This window comes from Anguilla anguilla, chromosome 10 (assembly GCF_013347855.1).
Source record: "Anguilla anguilla isolate fAngAng1 chromosome 10, fAngAng1.pri, whole genome shotgun sequence".
NCBI classification, from domain to species: Eukaryota; Metazoa; Chordata; class Actinopteri; order Anguilliformes; family Anguillidae; genus Anguilla; species Anguilla anguilla.
Window position 1 is genome coordinate 17852970 of NC_049210.1, and position 25890 is coordinate 17878859.

The 25890-nt window shown below is 44.1% G+C and overlaps 1 protein-coding gene across 6 annotated transcripts in view; it reads right to left on the reverse strand.

Annotated features, from left to right (window-relative positions):
- ralgps1 (Ral GEF with PH domain and SH3 binding motif 1) overlaps window positions 1-25890 on the reverse strand; it is a 170851-nt gene that overhangs the window by 15319 nt on the left and 129642 nt on the right. For all 6 annotated transcript variants that reach the window (XM_035436319.1, XM_035436321.1, XM_035436316.1 and 3 more), the window contains 3 exons: window positions 12549-12686; window positions 10523-10616; window positions 3644-3711 (listed from right to left, as the gene is read on the reverse strand). In XM_035436319.1, coding sequence (XP_035292210.1) covers window positions 3644-3711; window positions 10523-10616; window positions 12549-12686 — 300 coding nt within the window. The remainder of the gene's footprint in view (window positions 1-3643; window positions 3712-10522; window positions 10617-12548; window positions 12687-25890) is intronic.

Sequence of the window (25890 nt, forward strand, 5' to 3'; positions counted from 1 at the left end):
CCGGACAAACGGGCTTTGTGTAACAGTCACGCTAAAAATCTGGTACTGCTGCGATGATCCGTTGGTCTCAGCACGAAAGCAGCCCACCTCCTTGCTTGCTACGTGCCTGCTGATGTCAGCAGGACAATACGCAGGTATGACAATACCTCCTGCCTCCAGGCAGCACCCATCATGCATGCCATTCTGGAATGAGAACAGAACCATCCAGAACCACCCGTCCCTCACTGAGCCCCTGTCGGGTGCTCATTATGGGATATTCCACCCTGCGTGTGATACTCCAAAGGGGAACAAACAGGCAGTGTCAATACATAAACTGCCTCACGTGATCCTGCTATTAGACACTTCAAGTGAAGCACCCACTAAGAACTGTGTGTGTGTGTGTGCTCATGAGTGTGCGTGCGCATGTGTGTGTGTGTGTGTCTGTATCAGTGTGTTTGAGTGCATGCAAGTGTGTGAGAATGTACATGTGAATATGCATGACTATATTCGAGTGCAGTGTGTATGTATGTGTATGAGTGACAATTTGTGTGTATGTGGGGGGGGGGGGGCAAGTGCATGTGTTTGTGTATGTGAGCATTTGTGTGTGTGTGTGTGTGTGCTTGGGGGGGGCATGGGCACATGTTGGTGTGTGTGTGTGTTGGGTGTACATGCTGTGTGTGTGTGTGTGTGTGTGTGTGTGTGTGTGGAGGGGGGCAAGTGCACATTTGTGCGTGTGTGTCTGTATGTGTGCATGTTATGGAGAGCATCATCAGTCACTCTGGTTCTGGCCTTGGTTTTCTGGAGGGAGTGAGTAATGCTGCCTCCTCAATGTAAGCGGCAGTGGGAGGGCTAGTTTACTGTGCGTCTCTCAACGCCTGCTGCCCTCAGTGGACAACACATTATGCAATCCACCATTAATCTGCTTTGCATAGGCAAGTCAAAAAGAACGTGTTGATAGAGCAACGTGCCGTGTGGCTCAGGGTTAGGATCAGAGACGCAGACTATATCATGAGTAAATTTGTTTGCCGGCGTTCTCCTGCGATGGTTTGAATTTAAAGTTAAAACCCTTTGGGATGACGCACAACCCATTTGCTCTACTTTTGCCAAACCTTTGGTCATTTTCTCTTTGATATATGGCAATGTAGTATAATGGGTAAGGAGTTTGTCTTGTAACCTAAAGGTTACAGGCTCGACACTGCCATTGTACCCTTGAGCAAGGTACTTAACCTGCATTGCTCATTGAGCTGTTTAAATGGATGCACTGTAAATGCTAAGTAAAAAGTTGTGTAAGTCTCTCTGGATAACAGCATCTGCTAAATGCCTGTAATGTAATGTAATGTAATATAACGCTGTATTCAAGTAATACTGGTTACTAGGAAAACACTGTGTTTACATGGTATTTGTGCCTATTGTGAAATCTTGGACACGGTAAGATTGCTATGTTGCCATGTTATTTCATCAGACATCATGCCAAACCTATAACCCGAAAAGACATAATTTCTCCCCTCTATCCTTCGCCTGCTAAATGACTTAATACTTGTAGTAATTAGCCTATAAAAATATAAATATGCCTTTATAATACACAAAAGTGTGGAGAGGGGGAGGTGGGGTTGGGGGACTGTTGATGGGTTACTATGACACACTTTATAAACAAATGCTATAATTTCATCATTTGAGAGACTGCCGCTTGTGTTTACATGGAACAGAACATCACAGTTTGTATATAAAAAATTACGAGAGAGTGATGGTGATTTTCGGAGATAATTGCAGACTGCTAAACATTTCAGTTCTGCCATTAAAACTAGATTTTTCCCCGAATGTATCAACAACTCAACTTGTATAATTCTAAATTATAGTCCTAAATAAATATGAGAAAACTGTTTCTCTGTACTTCAATAGGTCTTGTCTGTAGTTCGGAAGACATTGAGCACCACACTCTTATCTGTCTGTTGTTTATCATTCCATTAATCTACATTAACCTCCAATGCCAAACCTATATCATGTGTAATGAGTGTCACTGCTTCATTGGCAATTACTGCCCATTAAACTGATTTGGAAATTTTCCTGTACTGATTGGCCATAAAATGTTCTAACTATCTAGATACCAATGTATAACTGCACCAGTGAAATGAGAGGTGCAAGATATTTACATTTCTTTTACTAGCAGATAATAATGTTCTGGTTTAAAGAATGCTGACTCTAAAAACACTACTTACCACTGCCACTTTGTGAGTCAACACTGCCACCTTGCGAGTATTTAAAGGTCAAACGGCTCTGATGCTGTTCAGATATCTCAGTTTAACCAGTACCAAACATACATTCACAGACAGGCAGATAGATGCCCATACACGTAAACACACACTTCCCATTTGTGCATGACGACAATAAATTTGCAAAGCTAATAAGCGAAACAAGGCATATGCACGGACTGTCCACCATAAAGATTTTCTTTATGGGTCAGTGGGAAGCACAGATGAACTACACAGCTCAGGCTTTTTCATTTTTTCAGTTCACTTGAGAGAGCCAGACCACACTTCCCTTCCCAAAAGTATGTGTAATGATTTGAACAGGCCAACATTCACCCTTTAAAGGCATGTAATGGGTCTTCTGATGTCTGGCTGGTGGGATAGGTAGCCAATGACCTCATTCTTCCATTGCACTATTCTTTAGAGAGGGGCCCACCAAAAGAAAAAAAAAATGTGCTCACTGCACCAAACTTCCCACCATCGCTCCCTCCTCCAGCGTTGATTACCTCAGACCCAACATCCACAGCTGGGTCTCACCTCTCTTGGAACAATAAATGCTGTCCCAGAGATTTGGGGGATTTGTTGAAAACTGGCTTTTCAAACCATGCAACGCTTCCAACGTGCACCCGTCAAAATCCTCCTTGCAGAGGATGCCAGAAGTAAAAGGACAGAGGTCGACATGGCTTTGGGTTTTCCATTCCTTTTGTATGAAATCAATTGATTCAAACCCAGACCTTGGCTAGCACCATAGGCCTTTTTTTTTTTACAACTTGTACATTTACAACGTGCATGATCCGGAATGTTTAGGGATTATTACCCTATTAATTATGCTATCCTATTATTAACACTCGACAATGCACTTTCCAATAAACTTTTGTATTAAAAAGTTTAAAATAACAGTCATAAATGCTTGTCTTCTCACTGCACCTGGAAAAAAGCAACTACTGCAAGCGTGTGCATTTTTCCACGAGTAACAGCGTGAAGTCATTTTAACTGCAAGTCAACCCCTTTAGCTGAGGATTGTTTATAAAGCATATTTATTAACACCAGGGGCAGTGGAAGATGTTGAAGGGGTGACTACTGTGAAGAATGGAAGAACGGTCCAAACAGAGAGCAGCTTGGGCTCGTCACAGGTGGCTGGTGTCTCACGAACGCCGAACGGAGGTGTCCGTGGAGAAAAAATTCTGGAGGAATGATGCTCCTAAACTAAACCCACCGCCCGAGGGACCAAACAGAATGGCTAGACCTAAACTATACAGTTAATTTCACGGCTATATTTCTTCCTTAAGCACTCAGATGGCATTTCAGCTTTTTTTCCCCAAATGATTATTTCCAGACAGTTGGGGAAATAGTAAATGGGACTCCTACAATATGTATAATTACACAAATCACACTAGCTTACTAAGGAGCTCCGTTACCTGCGAGATCTTCCTTGGAGGAAACCAGGCGTGGGGAGCTGTTCCCTGGCTCAATCTTCAGAGACAACCTGCAATAGAAGCACACTCCAGTCAATATGCAACAGCAGCACCAGCAGCAGCAGTGCCCTCTACTGACAAGACGCAGGCAAAGACATACAAATACAGTGGTATTTACCCAGCTTGACTGCTTGTTTAAAATCCAATTTAACTTTCAGTTTAAAACCTCGGTGCTTCACCTGCTTTCACTGAACCCAATACATTTGAACGAGGCTTCAACAGTAAAATATTCAGCAGGGTAATTCTAAAATCAAACTGGAAGGCAGTGCAATTGAAATTTTGAAAAGTGTGATATACACAGTGCTGTGGCCTTGCTTCCCAGAGAACACACAGAAAGACCGAACAGTGAAATCCGGATGCGTTTTAAACACTTATTCCGCCTTTCCCTTAACTTAAGGAACCAGTGAGCACAGAGCAACACCCCTTACTCCCATTTGGACTAGGTCATATATATACCTTCATTGAAAGCGCATTATTGTCACCAGAGACACTGTATGGTAAGCTGGTTGAATGAGGAAGATCTGACAGACAGTTCAAAAGGCCACGAGGCAACGTCGCCACTGATTCTTTTTTAGGAGGATGACAGTTCCATTTAAGCTCTGAAAGTGAAGGAGCCTGGCTGCCCCCTTTTCAGTCAGAGATGCTGCGAGAATCTGAGCAGGTGGGAAATGCCGTTATTAATACAAGCAGAACTGTTGGGGGGAGATTAAGGAGGGGTCTCCTTCATCTCCCAAGGCTTGCGATTACATCATCTGACATCTCTCACCCTACAAAATCAACCCGCAGCCCCCTCTCCCCCCACCCCCCCTGGTTGGCATGTCGCAAATATGATGCCACCCCCACCCCCACCCCCAACCCGATCCGCAATGGCCACCCTGTGCGTAAACGTTACATTCCGCTTACTAGCCGAACCCGTGTTCTTTATTTTAGGACTCCCGCCACGAAACCAGCTCTTAGAAGGACGCCTGATTTGGAGTTCTATCCACATTGAGATGGTGGAAAAAAAGAATTCCAGTTTCCCATTGGCGGAAAATGATGGCCGGACCGCCCTGATGCTCGCTTCAACCCCTCGCACGCGCGAGAGAGAGAGTCCTCTCCGCTCCCCGGCCACCTGTCGTCGGCGCTTCCTGTCATTACTCTGCGGGACAAAAAGAAGCTAAAAACGGTCGGCGTGAAACTGGAAACCCGCCGTTTCATGGGCAGGCTTCGGCTCCGCACCACAGCTGCACGGTGGCAACACTGCTCAAACCATGTTTTTGCAGTTAGGTTCTTTTTTTTTACAGAACAGCCTCCAGCTACTGTTTTGGGAACCCTCTAACAAACAAAAATATATTTCCCACAAAGAGGCGGGGTCATTACCTTTAATAGCCCAATTATGACTGATTGGCAAAAGGCCAATGGCAGTCTATTAAGACCATTTTAAGAATTCTACCTGCATTGCTCCGGATTACAACAAACTGAACAACTGCTAACCACAATGAAGTGCATATAAATACACAGCGGTTCCACACAAATAACATATTTGCTTACATACTGCTGGCAGCCATGCCACTTTGTAACCTTCCTGAGCCAAACGTGTTGCTATTTGGTGTTGGCCAGGGTTAAGCACTTGAATGGAGAAAAAACCAGGTTGTTGCAAGTAGTGTTTGTGAACCAGCAGGGAGCACTCTTCCCTCTGAATGAACACCCCCGTGCAGTGCCTGTACTTATACAGACATTTAGCTACCAATAGCTACATTAAGAGGCCATGATGACAAATCATCTCTAGCGAGCCTGCAAGCAAGCTAATGTTTGATAAGCACTCCTTTACCATAATCATGTCAAATCAACAAGTTACATCAGCAGAACTATTTGAAATAAATGCAAGAATACATTCTCAAGTCCCATTTTTTACATCACAGGTAAAGCAGCTTTTCCCCATCAAATCAAGCGTTGCTCTTTGTGTAAAATGACATGAGGTCAGGAAACAAATAAAGATCATTATGAAAATATCACCAAGTGCTTTGTCTGTGCTGATTTCTATGTATACACAACATACAAGGCTTTAAGGGTAATGAAGAAGACAAGCATATCTGGCTATAGGTTAGAGCTTCAGCTCTTTGTAGAGAACACATCAATCCATGCCATGCCAAATAATAATCAAGATTCCCACTTTAGCAACTACTCCCATTTTAAATGGTTTAGTTAATAAAATTCAATACATTGTATTCCCATTTCATGAATATGAAGCAAAACCAAGCTCTTCATCTTGTAATAAACTATTCTGGGCTTTATCATCAATATGGAAACTACTGCTACTTGCCAATGCATTGACCGATGTAAAAATAGACAGAATTATTTTGCGATGTCCTGATAAGTCAGGGCGGGCCAGAAAAGTTTCTGGTCGGTTTACAGAGATTTCCGTGAAGGCAGCGGCCTTTCTTCATTAACACGGCTTCGTGGAACCGCTTTTGAAAAACAGTCGGCAAAATAAATCGCTGGATGGAAAATAATCAGCCTCTTGCTGGGAGGAGAGAAAGCAAAGGCGCCCAGCAAAAACACACAAACAATCGCGCCCGTCGCAGATACGCTGAATCAACACCGAAGCAATTAAGCTCCAGCGACTCTAAGCCTGTTTTCTGAAAGGGAGAAATTTATGGGAAATGTAATTACATGGAGAAAAGCAAAAAAAAAACAAAAAAAAAGTTAATAAAAAAATGTAAGGGACAAAAGGAATGATTAATTTCCTGCACAGATGATGATCTTGTGGTCAGTGTTCAGCAATTGTGGCAAAATAAATTCCAAGATGCTGTAGTATAGCATGTACTGCATTTCCCTCTCTTGCCATGTCATTCAGTGTTACATTTTTCCAAGGCACAATTCACCCTGCCCCTGCTTGATGACAGACTCTGATCTCAATCCCTGTCTTTTAATCCAAGATCATGGCCATCATGGCTGTTCAAGACACATGTACTTGTTATGTCTATGTTCTTTGAAGTAATTATAAATTGTTGAACAGCAATTATAAATTGTCCTTCATGGCATTAGATTTGGTGGAATGGCTGCATATAACTCTGCTAGTAACATACTCTAGTACTGTACTGTTAGTACCGTACCACAGACTCATGCTCACCCCCCCCCCCCCCGGCCTGGACTGGTGCGCAGTCTTCATGGGGTTAAAAATGTATCTGTCCCATTCTGATTCCCGAAATCCTTTTGTTCTTCTTGCTAAAACACCAGACAACGCATTCTTTGGAAACTTACACCCACTATACCTACAGTCATTGTTTGGATGGGTTTAAAAAATGGCAATAATGGCTAAAAAATGATCAGATTATAGGCATAGATCCTTGGATATCTTGTGGTCTAGTAGTAGTGAACAAAGGGACAAAAGGTTCTGCATAGGTACTTGGTGCCCCCCCCCCCTTTTTTTAAATGGAATTGCGGCAGTAAATTCCATTATGTTCCGTATACGCTCCCCAAGGCATAACTTGGCATTGACATTGCATCCTATATTTTCTTGTGATGTCTAGACCTTCTATATCAATGAGGATGGAAATCCCAGCTCTAATCCCACAGGCATTGTTGAGGATATGTGAAACACACAGCTTGACTGGAAAATCCTTCTCGAATAAGGTCAGAAGTTCAGGAACCAGGGAGAAAGCGGGAGAAAAATAATTTACTTTCCACAGTGGTGACATCACCTGAAACTTACTGGAAACTTTAATTTTTAACATTACGCTCATTACAAAGAAAAACAAAGCAAAAGGAGACAAGAATGATTTAATGTTCAAATACCTTGGGGATAGACTTTGGGGATAGACTTGCTTGAACATTAGCATGCCATACACGGAGCAGTGGAAATTCAGTTTGTTTAGGCTCCGACATTGTTACCTTCATAGGATTTCTGAGAGATCTCTGAAACCTTCACAGCAGATGTCAGCGCCTCAAAGTGAAAGCAATGCATCAAAGCACATTTTAATATTGAAACTAAGTGAGCAAGTGGGAAAAAACATCAACACAGTGGGGAGAGGGGGGATATAAGACCCCTATGACAACCAGAATAACTCCACTCTGAATGAAACTAAATACAGAAACCTAGATACAGAACAAAGCGAAGCTCACATAATTCAGTTTGATTGGGATCCATCTGAACCTCAGTCAGAGCAGGGGTGTCACAGTCTCTGAGCAGGGAGACGAGAGGTAGAGAAGAAGACACCAGATAGCTTTCAGTCCTCTGCAGCCATGGCAACTATGACATTCGTTAAAGCTGTCCATCTTGTCTTTGGAACCAACTTGGAGAAAGGAGTTCTTAATTTTACAATAGTTAAAAAAATAAAGAAGGCTCCGGAGGCTCTTTGATTCGATACTTTTCTGGAATTTACGGACCCAGTATAAGCCTGAGCACAGTAATTCATTTTTTATTTATTGATTTTTTTACAATTGTTCAAATGACATAGTAAATAAAAAAGCTTATACTGTGTATTACATTGCTCAAGGAAAATACATCATTGTGGTTCCTCTCATTTCAACCCCTCCCTCCGGCACACACGACCACGCCATGGCATAGATAAATTTGACAGGACTCATCCTTGTCAAAATGAAAACGGTTTTATTACTAACCAGCTGAACCCCCGTGGTAGAAGCGTAACTCTGAAGCACCACATGTGCACCACTGCTGGGTATTCACTCAGTCTGTCCAGGTACAGAGCCTACGCCCACGTGGCATTTGGAATCTGAAACGCCAACCTCCTGGCCTCGGGCCCGCCCTCCTGTCAGAATGCTTCAGATGCGGCTGCGTTTCACACATCTGTGCGGGACTGCAGCCAGGCATTCTGGGAGCGCGGGCGTTCGTCTGGAGCTGGAGGGGCCCTAATCACAGCTTATCACTGAGTGGTCAGCGGACATGGTGAGGCAGGTTGCCCAGCATAACTGAAAGCCCACATGAAAGGAATTTACGGGAGTTTGAGAGAGTCCAACCAGCGTGGCCCGACAGTCTGGGATGACTGCTCCGAGGATAAAGGGAAAGATGGAAAGAAAGGGAAGGATGAAAGAAAGAGAAGAAAGCGGAAAAAATATTTTGCTTTTCACGTATTTTTGTAAGTACGGGAACAGCTGACCAAAATCAGCAGTTTCTGAAAGAGCTTTACGATCCTCTTGCTTTTACAAGCGTGGCCGGCCCTCGTGGACACTGATTATTTTTATGTGCATTTGTATGAAAACAAAGAAGAAGGAGAAGTTGAAACACACCAAGATATGAATTCAGGCCTTTTTTTTCCCCCTGCATCAGATAATTCTCCAGCAGCTATGTAAGTGTAGTCAGGCACAGACAGTTCATGTCCAAATGATTTCACATAAGACACTTTTTCTCTGCAATTCCAATTTGATGCTAATGCTAACGATGCAGCAATTGGAGGCTTGATCATTACCTTTGAATGACTGACTTAATTGATCGTTGCCATATCAAAAGTTTTGGATTTGTGTCTTAGACAATAAAAACTGCCAACCAGCACTTCCAGTAGAACGTGAAGGGTTAAAATGAACAGGACCTGTTAATAAACAGGACCCGTAATTTAGCTTATCGCTAAATCGCTAAATTACGAAAGCATTCGTCTACCCACCCTTGGATACGTCACTGAGGGACGATAATCCGAGAATCTCCCAAGGGCGACTTGCAGGCCTTTAGATAAACCCCGTTGACTCAACACAACAAACAGGCGCAGCGGGATCCCGCGTCGGCCGCTAGCCTCCGCCGCGGCCCGTCCCTGCACAAACAGATGCCGGGGAGGAGCCTTGTTTTGCATGGCGGGGAAGAGAGCCCTCTCTCCATAATCTGTGTTGTTGCTGGACTGGGGCCCCTCGCCGAGGGCTTACTGCATGACCGGCTGTATCGCAACGGCGGCTGAGCGCGGTCGCCGGGGGAGACCAGCCACCCAGCGGTTTGAGAGGCTGGGGAATTTCCTGAATTGTTTGGTTGCTCCGCAGGGTAAACACCTGAGATCCTGTCGAGGGCAAGGCCTCTGAATGGACCGTTGTTTGTGCGGTCAAACGCGAACCGCTGCTGAGAGGGGCAGGAGCTGCGACCATGACCTGCGAGCGGTCTGGCTGCTGCCTGCTTTCGAGAACAAATTATCAGCTCCCTCCACCCCCCTAAACCCTACCTTCCCTCCCCGCAACGTTTGACTTCCGCGTGAGTCCGGGCCGGTGCTAACAGAACAACAGTTCATTCCGCCTGTCAGCGGATCCCCGATATCTTTTTAACAGGGCAGGAAAGCAAAGCCCTTCTTGCCTCGCAGGGAAAGCCAGAAGAGAAAAAAAGGCGGATATAACAAAACAAAATCCAGGTTGAGATAATAGGTGATGTCACATTATGGGAACTTTATATGTAAACAGCGTACTGTAGCCAAATTTCAAGCCAAAACCTCCAAAAAAAAATGCTACAGGAGGAGAATAACTAACATCTTAACTAAAGAAGGGGGGAAATAAAATGGCACTGCCGTTGATACATGATATGCTCCCTTGGCATCCACCAGCCTACCTTCCTGCTACTGTTCAAAACAAAACAGTTTCGTCAGTCCGTTTTTTTTTTTTTTTAAGCGAGCTTAAACGGTACATTGAGTTCGCTGAGTGAAACACAACTGCCCTGCAGCTGTGCTCCCCGGCCCAGGCTGCCGCGGTGCCCGCCGGCCGCCCCTCTCCGAGCGGGAGGCCGGAAAAGCCATCAGGACGCGCGGGATGAATCGGCATCCTGTCGGAGCGGAGAGTCCCGCGGCTCCGCGCCCCAGTGACCTCCCCCCCCCTCGCCGAAATACGACCGTCCAGGGAGAGGCCGCGTTGACTCACTTGTAGTTGTCGTCCTCCACGAACTTTTGAAGCTCCTCGATGTAGCGCACCGACATCAAGTACTTCTGCACATGTGGCAACGTCAGCAGGTGATCTGTTGCGAGGGAGTGTTGAGAGAGAGAGAGAGAGAGAGAGAGAGAGAGGAAAGGCTGTGAAAGGCATCTCGGGCCCCTAGTGTGCACTCAGTTACTCCGGTAGCGCAGAGGTGAGGGCTGCGTTCTGTGTATCGCTGCTCCCAGCTCTGTCACCGCTGAGAACAATATTACTTAATGAACCAGGCGCAGTACTGCACTTCTGGAGACGCTGGAGCTCCCTTTATGCTCAATTCAGTGTCTGAATGCTTCATGGTGTTCCATCATTTGTGAAATTTGGAAGCTACACTGCCAACTTCAGTGTTCAGTCCATAGCCATCAGGTACACGTTTCTGTCCCTAATTTCAGTTGCACATACATTTATTGTTAATCCATGACCAAGGACCTAAAATTAAAAATATTTACAAGGTATGTGAATATATATATTACGTCATTTGTAAACAAGATTAAAATGAAAAATCATGGTTTTGTTTACCACACCCCCAAACAAGCTTAATATATTTGAAGAAAAGAAGTCCATAAACATTTCCTTGCTTATGCCAAATGTTCAGTAAAGTGGTTATCCTTGCATGTCTCTTCATAGTGGGGTACGTATGTGTATATGATGACAGCATAGTGTTGAATAATATTCACAACTAAACAGACTTTTGTTTTGATGTCCAAGTGTCACTTTGATGACACTTTCTGTCACTATTAATTAATATCACTCAGACCACGGTTAAATCAAATCTGAAAACGACATGCTTGCTTGTTATCCTAACTCATAACATGCATGCTTGCATCTTGCTCGCTTAACCAGTAACAAATGGTGCTGTGCTGGCTGTGGCCGTGTTCTCAGTTTCAAATTGGTAGTCTGCCATATGGCCTAGCCACTCTGCACACAAAAACTCTTATTTTGTAACCCGCAGAAAAGGTGGCGGCTCAGCGTTCCAGCCCTGCTCCTCCCACCGCAGCACCTGCTCTTAATGAGAAATAAGAGCGGGTCTGGCGTGGGGTGGGTCTGCTCAGTGTCAGGCCGAGGCACCGCAATCTGCGGACTTCATCACAAACCGTTCCAGTTCTGCGCGTTTTCACTCAGGGGTGACTTCCCTGCCGCAAAAACGATCTTTGATGGTGCGAAACTGGCGACTTCCTCTGCCTGGTTTCTGTTTGCGAGTCACTGGTTTTCCCTCGGTCCCTCAAAAAAAAAAAAAAAAAAAAAAAAACCCACTTCCTGTCGATCCGTCATTGATTAGTGTGTTTTCCACGTCCTGGCACTTCAAAGTTCCCCAGAGACAGCTCTGGCTCTGCGACACAGGCCTGCTTTGTGTATGAAGGTAATGTATTAGTCTGAACACGGCCAATTTCCACACTATGCTGAAAATACCTCTGGGGTCCATTTATATTTCTGCAGTATGGACAATAATGAAAAGTTCATTTTTTTCCTCTCCTTTGAAACTAAGATTACATAACGGAATGATTTAATGGAACAGTTTAATTCATAAATGTTACCGCAATACTTCAGAGGCCATGGGATTCTGAATCTCTGTGGTGTCTTTCACAGTGATGTCCACTTACATGATCACAAACACACTGATCTGGAGCATTCCCAGGAAGCAGAACTGAGGGTCAACGAGCAGAAGTACAGAGAACTTTCCATAAACAACACAACACGAGGGGCTGCAGTGTGGTGCAGTGGTTAAGGTCCATGGTTAAGTGTGTTTCCCAAATGAGGCCACTTCTCTTGTAAAACCTTGAACATAGCACTTAACATGACCTGCTTTATTAACTATCCAGTTTAAAACATTTGTGAAAAATCTATTCATGTCTGCGTGGATAAGCATTTCCTAAGAAAAATAAAGTCCGTGATGCACGACGTCTCTTTCAAAGCAGATGTTGTTTGTGTAATTATAGCTGTGTTTCAGGAACCATGAGTCTTGAGAGAGTTCACTGACCGTGGTTACAGGACACTTGAAGGTCGGAGATGACCCGGAGGAGGTTATTCATCTGATTGGTCCTCTGCTCCGTCTCGATGATGCTGTCGGAGGCCGGGTAGGCCGAGTCGATGTAGATCATGTCAAACAGGTAGATCCCTGCAGAGGAAGCAGGGGAGAGAGAGAGATGTTATAGATCATCAGCACCAGTCATCAGCATGTCCACTCTTGGCACTCATCTGGAGCCGATGTGGAAAAACGGAGGAATCAGACACAGTTTACTTTGAATTCGTAGTTATAGATGTGGTTTACATCTGAAAGCATCGACAGCATAAATTGAACTTGTCAAGAGTCGGTTCGGCGAGCGTGGGCATAGCTGCACGCCCCGCTACATGGACAGGGTAATGGAAACGCAGCCATTGATGGATCACTGGAAATTTTTATTAAAAAAAAAAAACACACAAATTCAACACATTCTGACTTAACGGCAAGTCGTGATCCACTTTCTCCGTTCTGTCTGGAGCCCATCCAAGCCCTCCATCGAGCTTTTAGACAGTGACACACTCCCCCAGCACTCCATCCCACCCTCCACCTGCACAGCACACTCACAGCAAACAAGTATTTTTGACTGGTTTTGACTAGTCTGCATTTAGTGAATTACATCATAAAAGACAGCTGGTTAATTTGTTTCAACTGCTTGCAGTAAGATGTCATACTTAATGGTCTAATTTTTTTTTTTTTTTTTTAAACGCTGTCACCATCTGTACCAGATGTTTGGAAATTATTCATTACTCTAATATTTTCACTGTATTTTTATTACAGCCTTTTCCCTAAAAAAACATGTATATTTAGTAATCGGCAATTCATCTTATATTGTCAACATCTCAAGCTAAATTAACTAGTTAATTAAATAGTCCCACAAAATACACTCAAAAACTAGGTTTAAAGCAATAGCTGCCAGAAAAGCAAAACAAAATACAGGCGTCCAAACAACCAGAAGTTTCAATTTAAATGTCTTCAATTTAAAAGACCAATTTTAAAACTTTCTTGTGAGATTCATATATTTATCCGTTCCTCTTTATATATTTATCCGAAGGTCGACTCTCCAGAGGACGATTCTTCTGCAATTAAGGCAGACACCCTCAGTAACGCATGACATCAGCCCACCAACAGGTCGGGTCATCAAATGTTACCCTGAGGGCAGATTATGCTGCTGTAAAAATACTGGAATGACGTACGGCCCGTCTCTCCTGTCGTCACAGATGACGGCTCACAGTGTGCGTGACCCAGTCGGCCAATGGCTGCAGACGCCGTGCGGAGCGTCTCCGTCCCATTACATCCACCTTGTGTGCCTACCGGACTCCCTTTGTCTAGAGGCACTTAAACTTTTGAGTCCCTTCCAAAGCTTCCTAAGGCGCCTAGCATTCGTTCTCCAGTGCACAGCGAGTCTGAATTGGTCACAGGACTTACAATGAAAACACAAACCAGCAGGCTGTGGCTCTCCTGCACCAGGGCAGGGTACCCATGCCTTACCCTGATCCAAAAAAAAACCGGGCTTAAGTCTATTTGCTGCGTCTCCATGGCTGACGGGGCTGAAACTATACCCAGGCCGTGTCCGACTGAGGCTACGCACTGACGCGTGGCTGGAGGCAGAGCTACCCTGCTGGAAACCGCAGGCCCCATGGTTCGTGCGCTCGGCCCGGCCTGTTAACCGCCAAAAAAGAAAAATGGCCGTAATGACTCTGCTGGCCTTGGTGCCAAGAGAGCCACGCGCAGCAAAATGCTAGGAAGGTTTTATTTTAAAATGGCAAAACGTGGGCATAATGTGCATCTGCAGTTGCGGAATGCTATTTGTGCTCTCAATCAATAGAATCTGGCACACGCGCTCCTTATTATGTTAAAAGAATGCGCCATTCCGCAGGGGTGAAATTAAAAAGCACGCAAAAGAAGACGGGAAAGTAAAAATTAACTCCACGCTCAAAAAAAGCACGGACGTGTCTTTAAATGAATGCATTTAGATGAACAGGCAGGGAAAAAAAAAACAGCATCTGCACAGTAGGCTTCAAACCACTAGAACATCTGTGACTCATTATCAGAAAGCGCAATGTGTGCCACATGCAGGCATAACTACTACTACTTGTTCAATCACGGTTGGATAGGTACGAGATAAAGGTCAAACAGAAATCCTTTTGATATACACCATGTATGAATAGCTCCTGTCAGCAGCAGTGTCGTTTTAGATAAGTGTGATAAAGCCATAAAGCAGGTTGTGTGCTCTGTAAGTCGCTCAGACAGTGCAAAGGAAAGAGGGCTGTCATTATCGCAGGTCTGGTAAAAGCTACTGCTTCACAACACATGCTGCAACCTTTCACACAGGAGGAGGTGGAACATCTACTCATTTTGCTGTGGTATGTAAACCCCTGAGAAAGTTACTTCATAAACAGCCTGAAGAACATTTGCAGGCAAACTCCAGAAGTTTGAAACCTGCACACTTTCAAGAAAGAAAAAAAAAGGAGAGACTGGTTTTAAGGAAACGGATGATTGTGCAGTCTCAAAGTACAGAAACCACTTTCATTCATTTCAACCACTGCATCTTTTCATATAGAGAAAGGAGGGCATTATAATAGTCAAAACCTGTTCAAATATCTGGTAACTTTATATGAATCCTTTATTTATAATACCTTTATGACCATACCATAAATGATGAATAACAGCTCATGTCAAACAATCATAAAGCGTCATAAGAATTCCGATAGATGGCATGACAGTGATGTGATATCATCAATCACTTTTATTGCCTCCATACAAAAAAGGATTAAATGATTGAATGTATTCAAAAGATAAGACAATATCAGAGAACGACTACAATCTGGTCATGTCAAATTCAATAGAAACACACTGCAGATTGCGCATTTCACTTGTGAGGCTATGCATTGGCACTGCTTACAAAAAGAAAGCAGATAATTAGGTCATTCTTCAAGAGGCAGTGCGGTGTCAAGGATAAAGAACAGGCTTTGCGAGCTGAAGTCTGCAAGCTGAGATCCAAGGTGGGACGTTGCTGTTGCACCACTGGATGAGGTTGTATATTTAACCCAAATCTACACAGTCGATTGTGCTTGAAATTCTATTTTATTCTGAAGGCGCATGCACAGCCCATTGTCTGTATGCCCGGCTCTGCTTTAATTTGATTTCTTTAACTACCACTTGTCCATGCCTTTTTTGTTTTATTCTGGCAAAGTTATTATATGATACATGATATATAATACATGATATATTCTCAGGTTTCAAAGTCCAGACTTTAGTGTATTTAGTGTTCAAGAGTCTGATTGGTAAACCCTGATCTCAATCTAGTGAATGGCTAAATAATTTCAATTTTTACAAACAGAATTTGCATATGTATTGTATCTAGTCAACAATGGATTCACGTATTCCAGGAAAGATAAATGTGTCTGCACTCCAGCTGTGGTTTCATCTTTCTCCCAACGGTGTCAACAACGAACAGTGTACTCTCCTTTTTATGAGGCATTAAAATACTTTGCGTAACTCTCTCAGAATAGACATCCATACATATGCTCTGTGTATTTTCTTAGTCTAGATCCCAGGAATGGTAGCAGTTTATGTGGTTTGGAGCTTTTTCAAACGGAGTGGAGCTTGAGATGACAGGAAATGCTCAACTTCCTAAAGGGGGGAGAAAAAAAAAAGCGTGTTGCAACTGTTTGGCGTTTCAAGCTAAAAATCAATACCTGGTAATGACCTAGCAGCAGCGATAAACACACCTCCCCTAACCAAAATATGTCCCCACATGGTTCTGGGAACAGTGCCTGAATGAGCCAGAAACAGTGAATAACAGAGTGCGAGGACCGCCTCCTCCCCAGTTCCAACACTATTCTGGGAACAGTACCTGAAGGAGCCAGACATAGAGACTGTATTGACAATGAGTTAATAGTTCCAGATCAACACTGGTCTGGGAACTGTGCCCAAACGAGCATGGCATGACCAACCTGCTGGACGGTATGCAGTGTATTAAGTTTTAAGCCTGCCCACGATGGGCCTTAGTGGTCACCCAGCACACTCATCAACATGCTCCGTTTAAAAAACACCAAAGGGGCCTGAGGGCCATGACATGGGAACATGTTCTCTGCGAGCCGCTGGAGACTTCTGCAGGTACAGAATACACTCAATATGGAGCCTAGGCCTGCGTGATTCAGTTATGTACTTACATATAAAGGCAGGGCATTCAGAACAACTAGGCTATATACGATAGGCCCTGGGTGTTCTACTGGACAAATGAGAAATTATATGACGGTGCTCTTTGGATATCGGAACAATGGATGATCGAAAAAATTAAGTAAAAATGGCTCTAAAAATATAAGAAAACAGCGCAATATGAAAAAGAGCTTATTTCCAAAAAAGTCCAAGGCACTCCATAGTAAGTAAATAAAGGAGGAAAAGGAAAAACAATTAAAAGGCTTTATTAATTGGTATGTCGAAAAGGACAATAAAAGTAAGCTCTGTTTTTCATGTTGTGCTATTTTATATTGCTTTAACTAAGGTCTTTGAAAGTCAACTCAAGAAGGCAACGCTAAAGCATACACAGTATCTCGGAGCAGACACTGACGTCGGTCGCCCGTTGTGTTTTGCATATTGTTTGTGTAAGAGTAATAACCCTCTGAGGGATGATAGGAAAGCCTCCACAGTGCGATAACTCAAAGGGCCCTTTCAGCGTGAGGTCTTAGCGGCTTCCCCGCAGCCAAGGTGATTTTCTCCCAGCAACCCCCGCCCCCAAACCTGGGGCACAGCCTGCAGACCCAACTGACCCTTTCACAGCCCTCACATCGACACATTTCCTAGCGTTCCTCCTCACACGGATGTGAGGGGGGGGGGAAATCTGGCGGATGGTACGGTGGGCCCTGCGTGGGGGGTTTAAAGTGCCGGGTTTGAGCAGCTCCTGCGGAGCTTGTTTAATTCCACAAAACACACCTGGACGTGCGTACCGGGACATTCCCCCTGGGGGCGTAGATGGTCGCGGAACTGTTTTTCTGTGCGCAGCTGAGGCTTTAGAGCCAGTGGGAAAGCAGAATTCTGTTTACAGAGCTCAGTGCGTGCTGTGAGAATTTACTTAGGAAAGACAGGGCACAGAAACCATTACTCATTTGCTAAAATAATGGTAAATATGTAATACCCAATGTTACACCCAGGTAAATGTATAAATTTGTACAAAGTTGGCCATTTTCTCAGACTCTCAATAACGTGTAAATCTTTACTAAATCAAGATGGACCACAACGAACAGGCCAAACTAGTTCATTCAACCAGTAAGGATGTAAAACTGTCAATCTCAATGACTGGGGTACACAAGGATACTCCTTGTGAATATTGATTATGAATTCTTTAAAGCATTCCCCCTTGTTAAAATGGGCTCAATTCTGCATGCAGTGCTAGACGCTGGTTGAATTGGATTTAAAAGGCAGATGGTTGGCAAACCAGTTTCTCTGTCCCAACGGTAAAGCTGACGCTATGTTGACTTCTGCCTAATCACAGGCCTGTAAAATGAGTTTTTCTTCCTTTCTCATGAGCAGGTGGTTCATGATTAACACTATGCACAGCTGTTTCTCGGAACCTGGCGGTGATGAGGGTGTTTCTGTGGAATGGACCACTCATCGCCCTGTTTCAAAATCTGATATTTTTGGAGTTCCTGACTGGCTGACAGATTTTTTTATTTTCCCTGGGGCTGTGTATTGTTACTTTCACCTTCCAAAATGAAAACATGTGGGCAACCACTTTAACTCTGATCACAGGAGAACCATTGCTTTGGGAATGTATTTTCCCAACAGTATCTGGCATTTCGAGTTTGAGCCTCACCGGCAGATCTGCCCTGCCTTTACAATACATAGGCTACAAAGAGTGAGCATACCTTAGACAACAAGGTAACAAACTGCTCCCAGAAACTGGCTCAGACACTTTTACAACGTACCATTGTCTCCCACTAAACCCCCTCCCCTAATAACTCAGAGCCAAACAAGGAGTAGGGGCTGTAGACAGCAGCACTCCCCCCTTCCCTCCACAACAGAACCCTTCCTGTGGCTCAGCGGCTTGTAGTGCTCCAAAGCTCCAGGGCAGCTCCCACCTCCACCCTGACCGACACCCAACAGCATTCACCTCCACCGCTCCGGAATAAGCCAGGGAATTACAGCCGAAACCCTGGCCTCCCTCCCCCCCTGCTCTCACAGAAATAGCTGGCTGGGTGGGTCCAGGACAAAAAGAAGCAGGACCCTGACCGGACGGAGGTTGACCCATACATTCCTCCTGAGAGCCGGGTGCAGGGTTACCCAGTGATCCAGGGAGGCATTATCCCAAAACCCAGACACATCTCTAAGAAGCCCAGAGATGCCCATGTTACAGAGATTCTGGGAGGCTATGTATTAATCAGCAGTATTACATAGCCATCTCACAAAAGGGTACAGAGAGGTACACATCTAAGGTAAAACGCATCAAATGACCAACAATCGCAATCTGATTAAACTGATGTTGGCTTTTGGCTCAGAAAGTTTGATGAACTTGGTAAGGAGGGATTGCTGTCCTAAACACTTCATTCCATTTAACATTACGAAACACCTAGCTGCCGATAGCAACCACACGATTTCAGGAAAAACAGACAAATGCTAACAAGGCTAGTTGGAAAAACAAGTGGAAGCACGGAATTCCTGTGAGTCATTTCTACTGCCTGTCGTTTGTTACATTTTCATTGTTTCACTGTCCTTATTAAATGTTTTGGAAATGTTTTGGAAAAATCACTCTTTTACAGTCATGCCTCATGCCTGTGTTGGTTACAGAATGTTTATATACAAGGTAGTTTACAAAATAATTGGATAAACATACTTTTATAAAGCATCTGACTGAGAAACGGATCTAATTTCCAACGGAAGGAAGCTCAAAAGATGCAATGTGACCTCTCTTGAAAAAGACAGGGGCAACTGTACTGACCTTCAGAGATGGAAATTTACTTAATACTTCCAGCTATAAAATCAGTGGCTTGATAGAAATGCTTTGAAAAGCATGGAGAAAACAAAAAACCCATGTGCACATAAAAAAACGCAGCTTTATTTGGACAGCAAAAAGCATTCAATAATTACACATCTTGTTCTCGTTTTACTTTGCTGGGTCCATTCTTCAGAGGGGTGGAGCGGGGATAACACACTATTGGACTTTTTGAGTCCTGCCGGTTGGAGTTCGGAGTTCTGGCGGCTCTTTCGGGTTTTAAGAGGGGCGATTCCAGAGCGGCCGCGTCTCCTGCGGCTTGCCTCTGGGAGACGGCTCGGTGGGACAGCTGACGTCCCGTTGGAAGACTGATCTGGGATCAGGGCTTGGATGACTCGCCCACTGCCTGCCCATAAACAGGCTGCCACTTTGTGCTAAGGCTCTGATGGGCATTAACAGACTTCTTGGCTTACGCTACCAGAAATACAATGCATATATTTAGCTTCCCAAGGACGCTCAATGTTTTACATTTTTCAACACAAACCGACCCCCACCTGATTCTTTCATGCAACACAGCTATTTTCTATTGGTGGCTGCAAAACATTCCTCTTGACCCAGTGGGGGGGGATAAAAATTCTGGGTTTGTGTGGGTGGGTGAGTGGTAACTTTTCTTACATCAAATTCCATGTTTTCAGAGGACATTACAGAACCCTTGCTGGCAGCCACGAGGTAAAAACTTCCCTGGCAGCGACTCAGACAGACAGGACGACAGCTGCTTCTCTAGAGTTCTGACCTACTGCTGCCCAATGCGGAACCTCAGATGGAAGAGAAACCAGAAACATCTCCGGCACTTCAGGACCAAGGCTGCCCAACCCCGACTGGTGTCTGCGCACAAACCACAGTGACATCAGGTCGCATTTTAACACCGTCGAATTGACACCATCAAAAGACACTGATCCAGAGCTCTATTTATGTACGGTTCAGGAATACATGCGGTCAACCTTCTTCTCCTCATACCGTATGCAATTTGGATCCTCAATTGGGCATTCACAAAAATAACTGGACTGTGCTGATGTATGGGTGGGGAAGGTGGCGAGGGGGTGGGGCCAAATCTTTAACGGGCTCGTGTGACCTTCACAACAGCGGCTAAGTGAAAGGCAGAGAAAGACACCAAGACAACTTTTGTTTTTCGCACTCTAACGATTCTTCACAGAGCTGACAGTTTTGGAGAAAACCGATGCCAGAGGGCGAGCTTCGACCTCGATGAGGGAATTCCTGCGGTCATGTTTTTATTTAAACTGTTCGGTAAAAGAAAACAGCTGCATTGGATCGCAGCATCAAGATGCTGCTCATGCGGCTTACACTGTTTTTCCATGTTGAAAAATAAATCATGCAACAAACAACCCCCCCCCCCATAAAGAGTCCTTCTGATCTTTCACTCAGCCTCTCAGCACAGACAGAAAACAACCATTTATTGTCGGTGCTCGGACTGTGACCGTGTTTTACCACGCGACAGAAAAGACAAATTGAGCGCAAAATGAGGATAGCACGATGCTCTGGGTGCGCCTTCTCGACCTGTTGCTGGAAACGGAGGGAGAAAGGGAAAGGGTCTCTTCTGGAACCACGTGAAGGCAGCGCTCGGTGATTGATGAGAATCAGCTGCGCGCGGCACGCATGCGAGTTAATCGAGGAGCGTACGGAGACACAGCGACGTGAGACGGGGGCGTGGGTCGCTTGTGGGGCGGGCGGGCGGGCGGGCAGGGTGGAGGCGAGGTCAAAGGTCGCCGCCGGGCCTCTTCATCTAAATAAAGCCGGCCGGCCGCGCAGGACGCAGGCTGACAGGGCCGGCGGCAAGAGGTGCCAGCTGCATTCTGGGAACAGCTCCGCGGACAAATCTGTTCTCTGCAACACTTCCTCGCATGAGCGAATCCCTGGGGGTCTTTGGCCATAATTTGAAGAACAAACAAGGCCATTATTTACATGAACCAAACTCTATTCTATTTTCTCTTATATTTCATGACACGGCCTACCATGATCTGGAGAGATATCATATGATTATGACCGGAATACTTTACCTAATCTCATTTTTTAGGCCTAATCTTTTTGCTTTAAACAAACAGACAGAAAACAGAGAGGGTAGCAGATAGAGAAGAGACCACAGCTGTTACTCTTTTATAGTTATTCATGCTCAGGCATCGAGCTGCTGCTGCCAACAGGGGCAAGCGAGCATGTGTTGGCCCATGCTGGGAGAGGAAAGGTTGGTTTCGAAACAACAAAATCTGAATTTACCAAGCTAATAACACGTAGCTGAAACCTTCAATCACACAGCTGGTAATGACAGAGACCAGCTGTGGGACTCTGGACAGGTGTTGCAACGTGCAGCTGTTTCAAAGCTACGTGCTCCTTCCTGTTTGGCCTGCATCGGCAGCACCTACGGAAGCCTGGCTCCGGGTCTGGAGAGAAACGCGCTACAACCTGAGATGGTACACGCAGACCTGTCTGAGAAAACACCGTGGAGGATTCAACCTCCCGATCAGTGCACAGTAGGGTATCCTTGCATAAGTGAGAGGTGTTTAAAAGTGATGGTTCTTGCTTGTGGCCCACCCATCCTTATCTTAGTTAAGCACATGGTTGCACCGCACAAATGCCAACCTACCAAGGCAAGCCTGACATGCTCATAGAGTCAGATTATGCATACAGATCCAGGGCCACGGGGCAAAATTGGCTAATGACCACGTACCTTAAGGACATTTTCAGTGTTTTATAATTCTAAGCTGCGACAGTGTTCGTATGTACCTAGGGCTAGCCAGTCCGGCATCAAAAGACAAAAATGCTGTATAGATTTAAGCTACAAACTGCAAACAATCATCATTTTCAATATATGTTGTATTTCAGAAAGCTAGAGTCTGAATTAAGAAAATTAAATTCATGAAATTATTGCTTGACATATTTTTGAAAACAAAATATCGAAATACATACATGTTTAAATGCAATATGAAAATATGAACTTAAATTTCTGAAAACATAAAAGGTTAATTTTAACTCCCTTCACCAAGGGAAATCATAAATATTTTTACTTTGTTTGCATATTTGCAAGACTACATAAAGACAACAGAGAAATAAACAGCATTTGTCCTCACTTTTGTGTCCATAATCATAATCTTTTCCTTCTTTAACCAAAATATAAGTATTTTATAAGCAAACATGCACAATCACAAGATACACTGGGGCTACATCTCGTTGCAGAAAAAGAATTCAGAAGCCAAGCTGCAGGACTGACAGGTCAGGTTAGTAATCACTTCCTGCCATAACAAATATAGTGTAATCCTTTTTGTGCAAACCATATGCACTGTAGACATTAAGTCAGTTTCAGAGGCTTAATTTGAACATTTTGGGCTGTGTTTGCTGAGTGTTCCCCCCTCAGTGTCTGGTTTGTCTTTCCAAAGACATGTCTGTGAAAAAGGTGCCGTTCTGGGTGTGTGGCTTCATGCTTTTAATTAGAGGTCAGCGTCCCTTTACCAGTTCTGCATTTTCTTGGTTCGTGCCAATAAAACAGTGATAAAAATATATTTCCCTTTAAAAAAAGGAAGAAAAAAAAAAGGGATCTTTTTGACTGTGGAATGTTATTTTTATGTATTGATTTATTTTTCTGTCAAATCTGCATTTCTGCAATCTTAAAAAAGGCATTTCATTATTTGCGGCACATTCCACTGGTATAACTTCACCAAAAGTCTGACCAGTGGGGGTAAACTTTAACCGCCAGTGTTGGCGATGGCTTTTTCATGGAAGTCTTTTCCACCCAGCCAAAAGTCCTGTGAATCTCACAGGGCTCCAAGTGGGGTCATTTCTGTCTGTGATGGTACACACAGGCATGTGAGTGCACGTGCGCGCACACACACACACACACATTCACAGCATCATGCCTTTTCTTTACTAACCTCACTGGCAGGTGTTATGGTAGCGGATTGTGCTACAATCATATTTGGACAATTAAGACAGATTTCTGCTAGTCCTACCTGAGTTTTGTTAATGAACTCTAGTTAATGACCCCATTTTAAACCTCTTTTTTATTATCTGAGTTTTTAAAGTCCAACACCCTATCAGCTTAACATCACACATCAACTCGTCATGGAATGAAAGTTGCGGCACAGAACCAGAGCTTTTCGCTGGAGTGTCAACACAGATCATTCTTGATGCTTCCTAATTTGCATTGTATAGACATGATTACAAACCACACCCCCATTTTCACAAAATAACACGATATGAATATGCCCTGCATTTCCATCAATAGGTTGCAAAAGCTTAAAACTGGGCTTTCATATTTTTTCATGCAAACAAGCAGGTAAGTAATCTTTCACTCATTCCACAAACAAATATATTTCAAGCGAGTGTGCTGAATTAAACAATACAGAGCCTAGTTTCACTACAAAATTAAAAGTACAGTAAGGCTAAATACCACCAGTAGTTGCATTGTTAATTTATCAGTGAGCATGTACGATTCCCTACAAATTAATTTAACAAAGTTATTTAATTTAACAGATTAAACAAGATATTGTAAATTACCAATGAAAATGGAAATTGAAATGGAAAATGACCACAGGGTCTATGGTCTTGAGTGATCTTCCAAATAAAATACAAAAAATAATAAAGGGGGGGGGGGGGCGTCTACTTAGCTCAACTACTTCACGTGGCCTTTCAGTCAGAGGAAAATGTTTGGACTGCAGTCTGTAAGTCTGTCTGGTTCCTGCAGACGTTCAGGTCATCCAGGGACACGATCAGGAAGGTGGAGGGGGGTGGGGGGGGGAGTCAGTGGAAAGAGTTGACACACAAGTCGGGAGACTAAACACTGGCTCCCGTTTCATGGAAGGCATGACCGACGCACGTTATGTAAGCCTGCCTTTCCCCATTTCATCTCATCTGCTGCAATAAATTACTGCACAAGCGAAAAACTGCAGTATTCCCGAGACGGCGTTTAAAGGCACCCCTGATAAATATAAAAGGCTGCAAAACAATACATTGTATTTGTGGTAGCTGCTGTTGATCTGAAAGCAAGATAATCGAAGCGAGTATTTTTCCACGCTTAGCTGCCTCTGAATTTATGCCCGGGTGGAAATAAAAAATTTTAAAAAAACTATCCCTGTGGAGGAAGGTATGTCTCAAAGCATTGTACGTTCTGCGGTAGCTTTATGACTCTTTAAATCCAGGAAATCCTATCAAAGAATCTGGTTTTTTGATTGATTTCATTTTGATGGATTCGGCCCACGTGCGGGGGAATAATGCTTCTGTGAGGAAGCTTTTAAAAAGTAATTGCTCACCAGGACTCGCAGAACTTCCAGCTTGGAACGCAGACCCAGTCTGGCAGTAAACTGGCTTAATAGGCCTGGATAGCACTGTTATCGGAGTCTGCTCATTTGTCTGTGTAATCAACAGCCATTCTGTTGTTCCAAGCAGGTGTGTCTGCCAGTTTGGCCGACTGCACACATCCATAGAATTGTTTGTTTAAGACTCTGAGCATTGTGCAGTGTGTTCAATGCCTGCGCTTTCAACAAGGATTATGGTACTACATCAAGCCTCGGTCAGTCTTTCCTGTAAAACAAGGCATCTATTGACAATCACGCCAAAGCCATGTGGACAGGAACTCACAGTTGCTAAAAGCATCTTGGCTCAAAGAGTTATTTTGGGTCTTTTGTTTTAAAGGGCTGGTGAATGATCCAGGCTCCAGGAGCCCTGGTTTAATTAAAAGGGCAAGCCTCTTAAAACCCTTGCCTTTTAGTTAAAATCTGCTCTCTGAATTACACATAATAATTACACAATTCTATACTTACTAAGAGCGAAGGCAACCAAATATGTTCCCCTTCCAGCACTTTGTGACACACTAAACATGCTAATTCAGCTCTGCTGGAGGTTATACGAGGCCAAGTCTGTGGATTCTGGCCCAGAGCTCTGCTGCAGTTGTGGCTGATCAGGCCTCTCTCTACATGCCGTCCTCTGTATATCACTCAGTGATAATACTCAGTGATATACAGTACTTCTACAACTAATAATAATAATGATAATAATAATAGTTCACAACAGACCATATCGGGGAGCATGAAACAGCAGTTCTTCCTGTTATTGTACATGTGTTAATGCTCAATGAAACAGCTGACCTGTACTTTGTGGAGGAGCTATTGTACACAGAGCCTTCAGATGCAGGCCCAAAGCAGTGAGATCATAGAGTTCATGGATATCATGAAACGAGGGCCTCGCAGCAAGACATTTTACATCCCTGGCCCCTTCTTTGTGGTCAGCTGAACACCTCTGCGGAGGCCTTGCGTGGGAAGGAAAACATTGTTTTCCCTTCTTCCCACCTCTCTCATCCTGCACGCTCCTCTTTCTCACTCACCC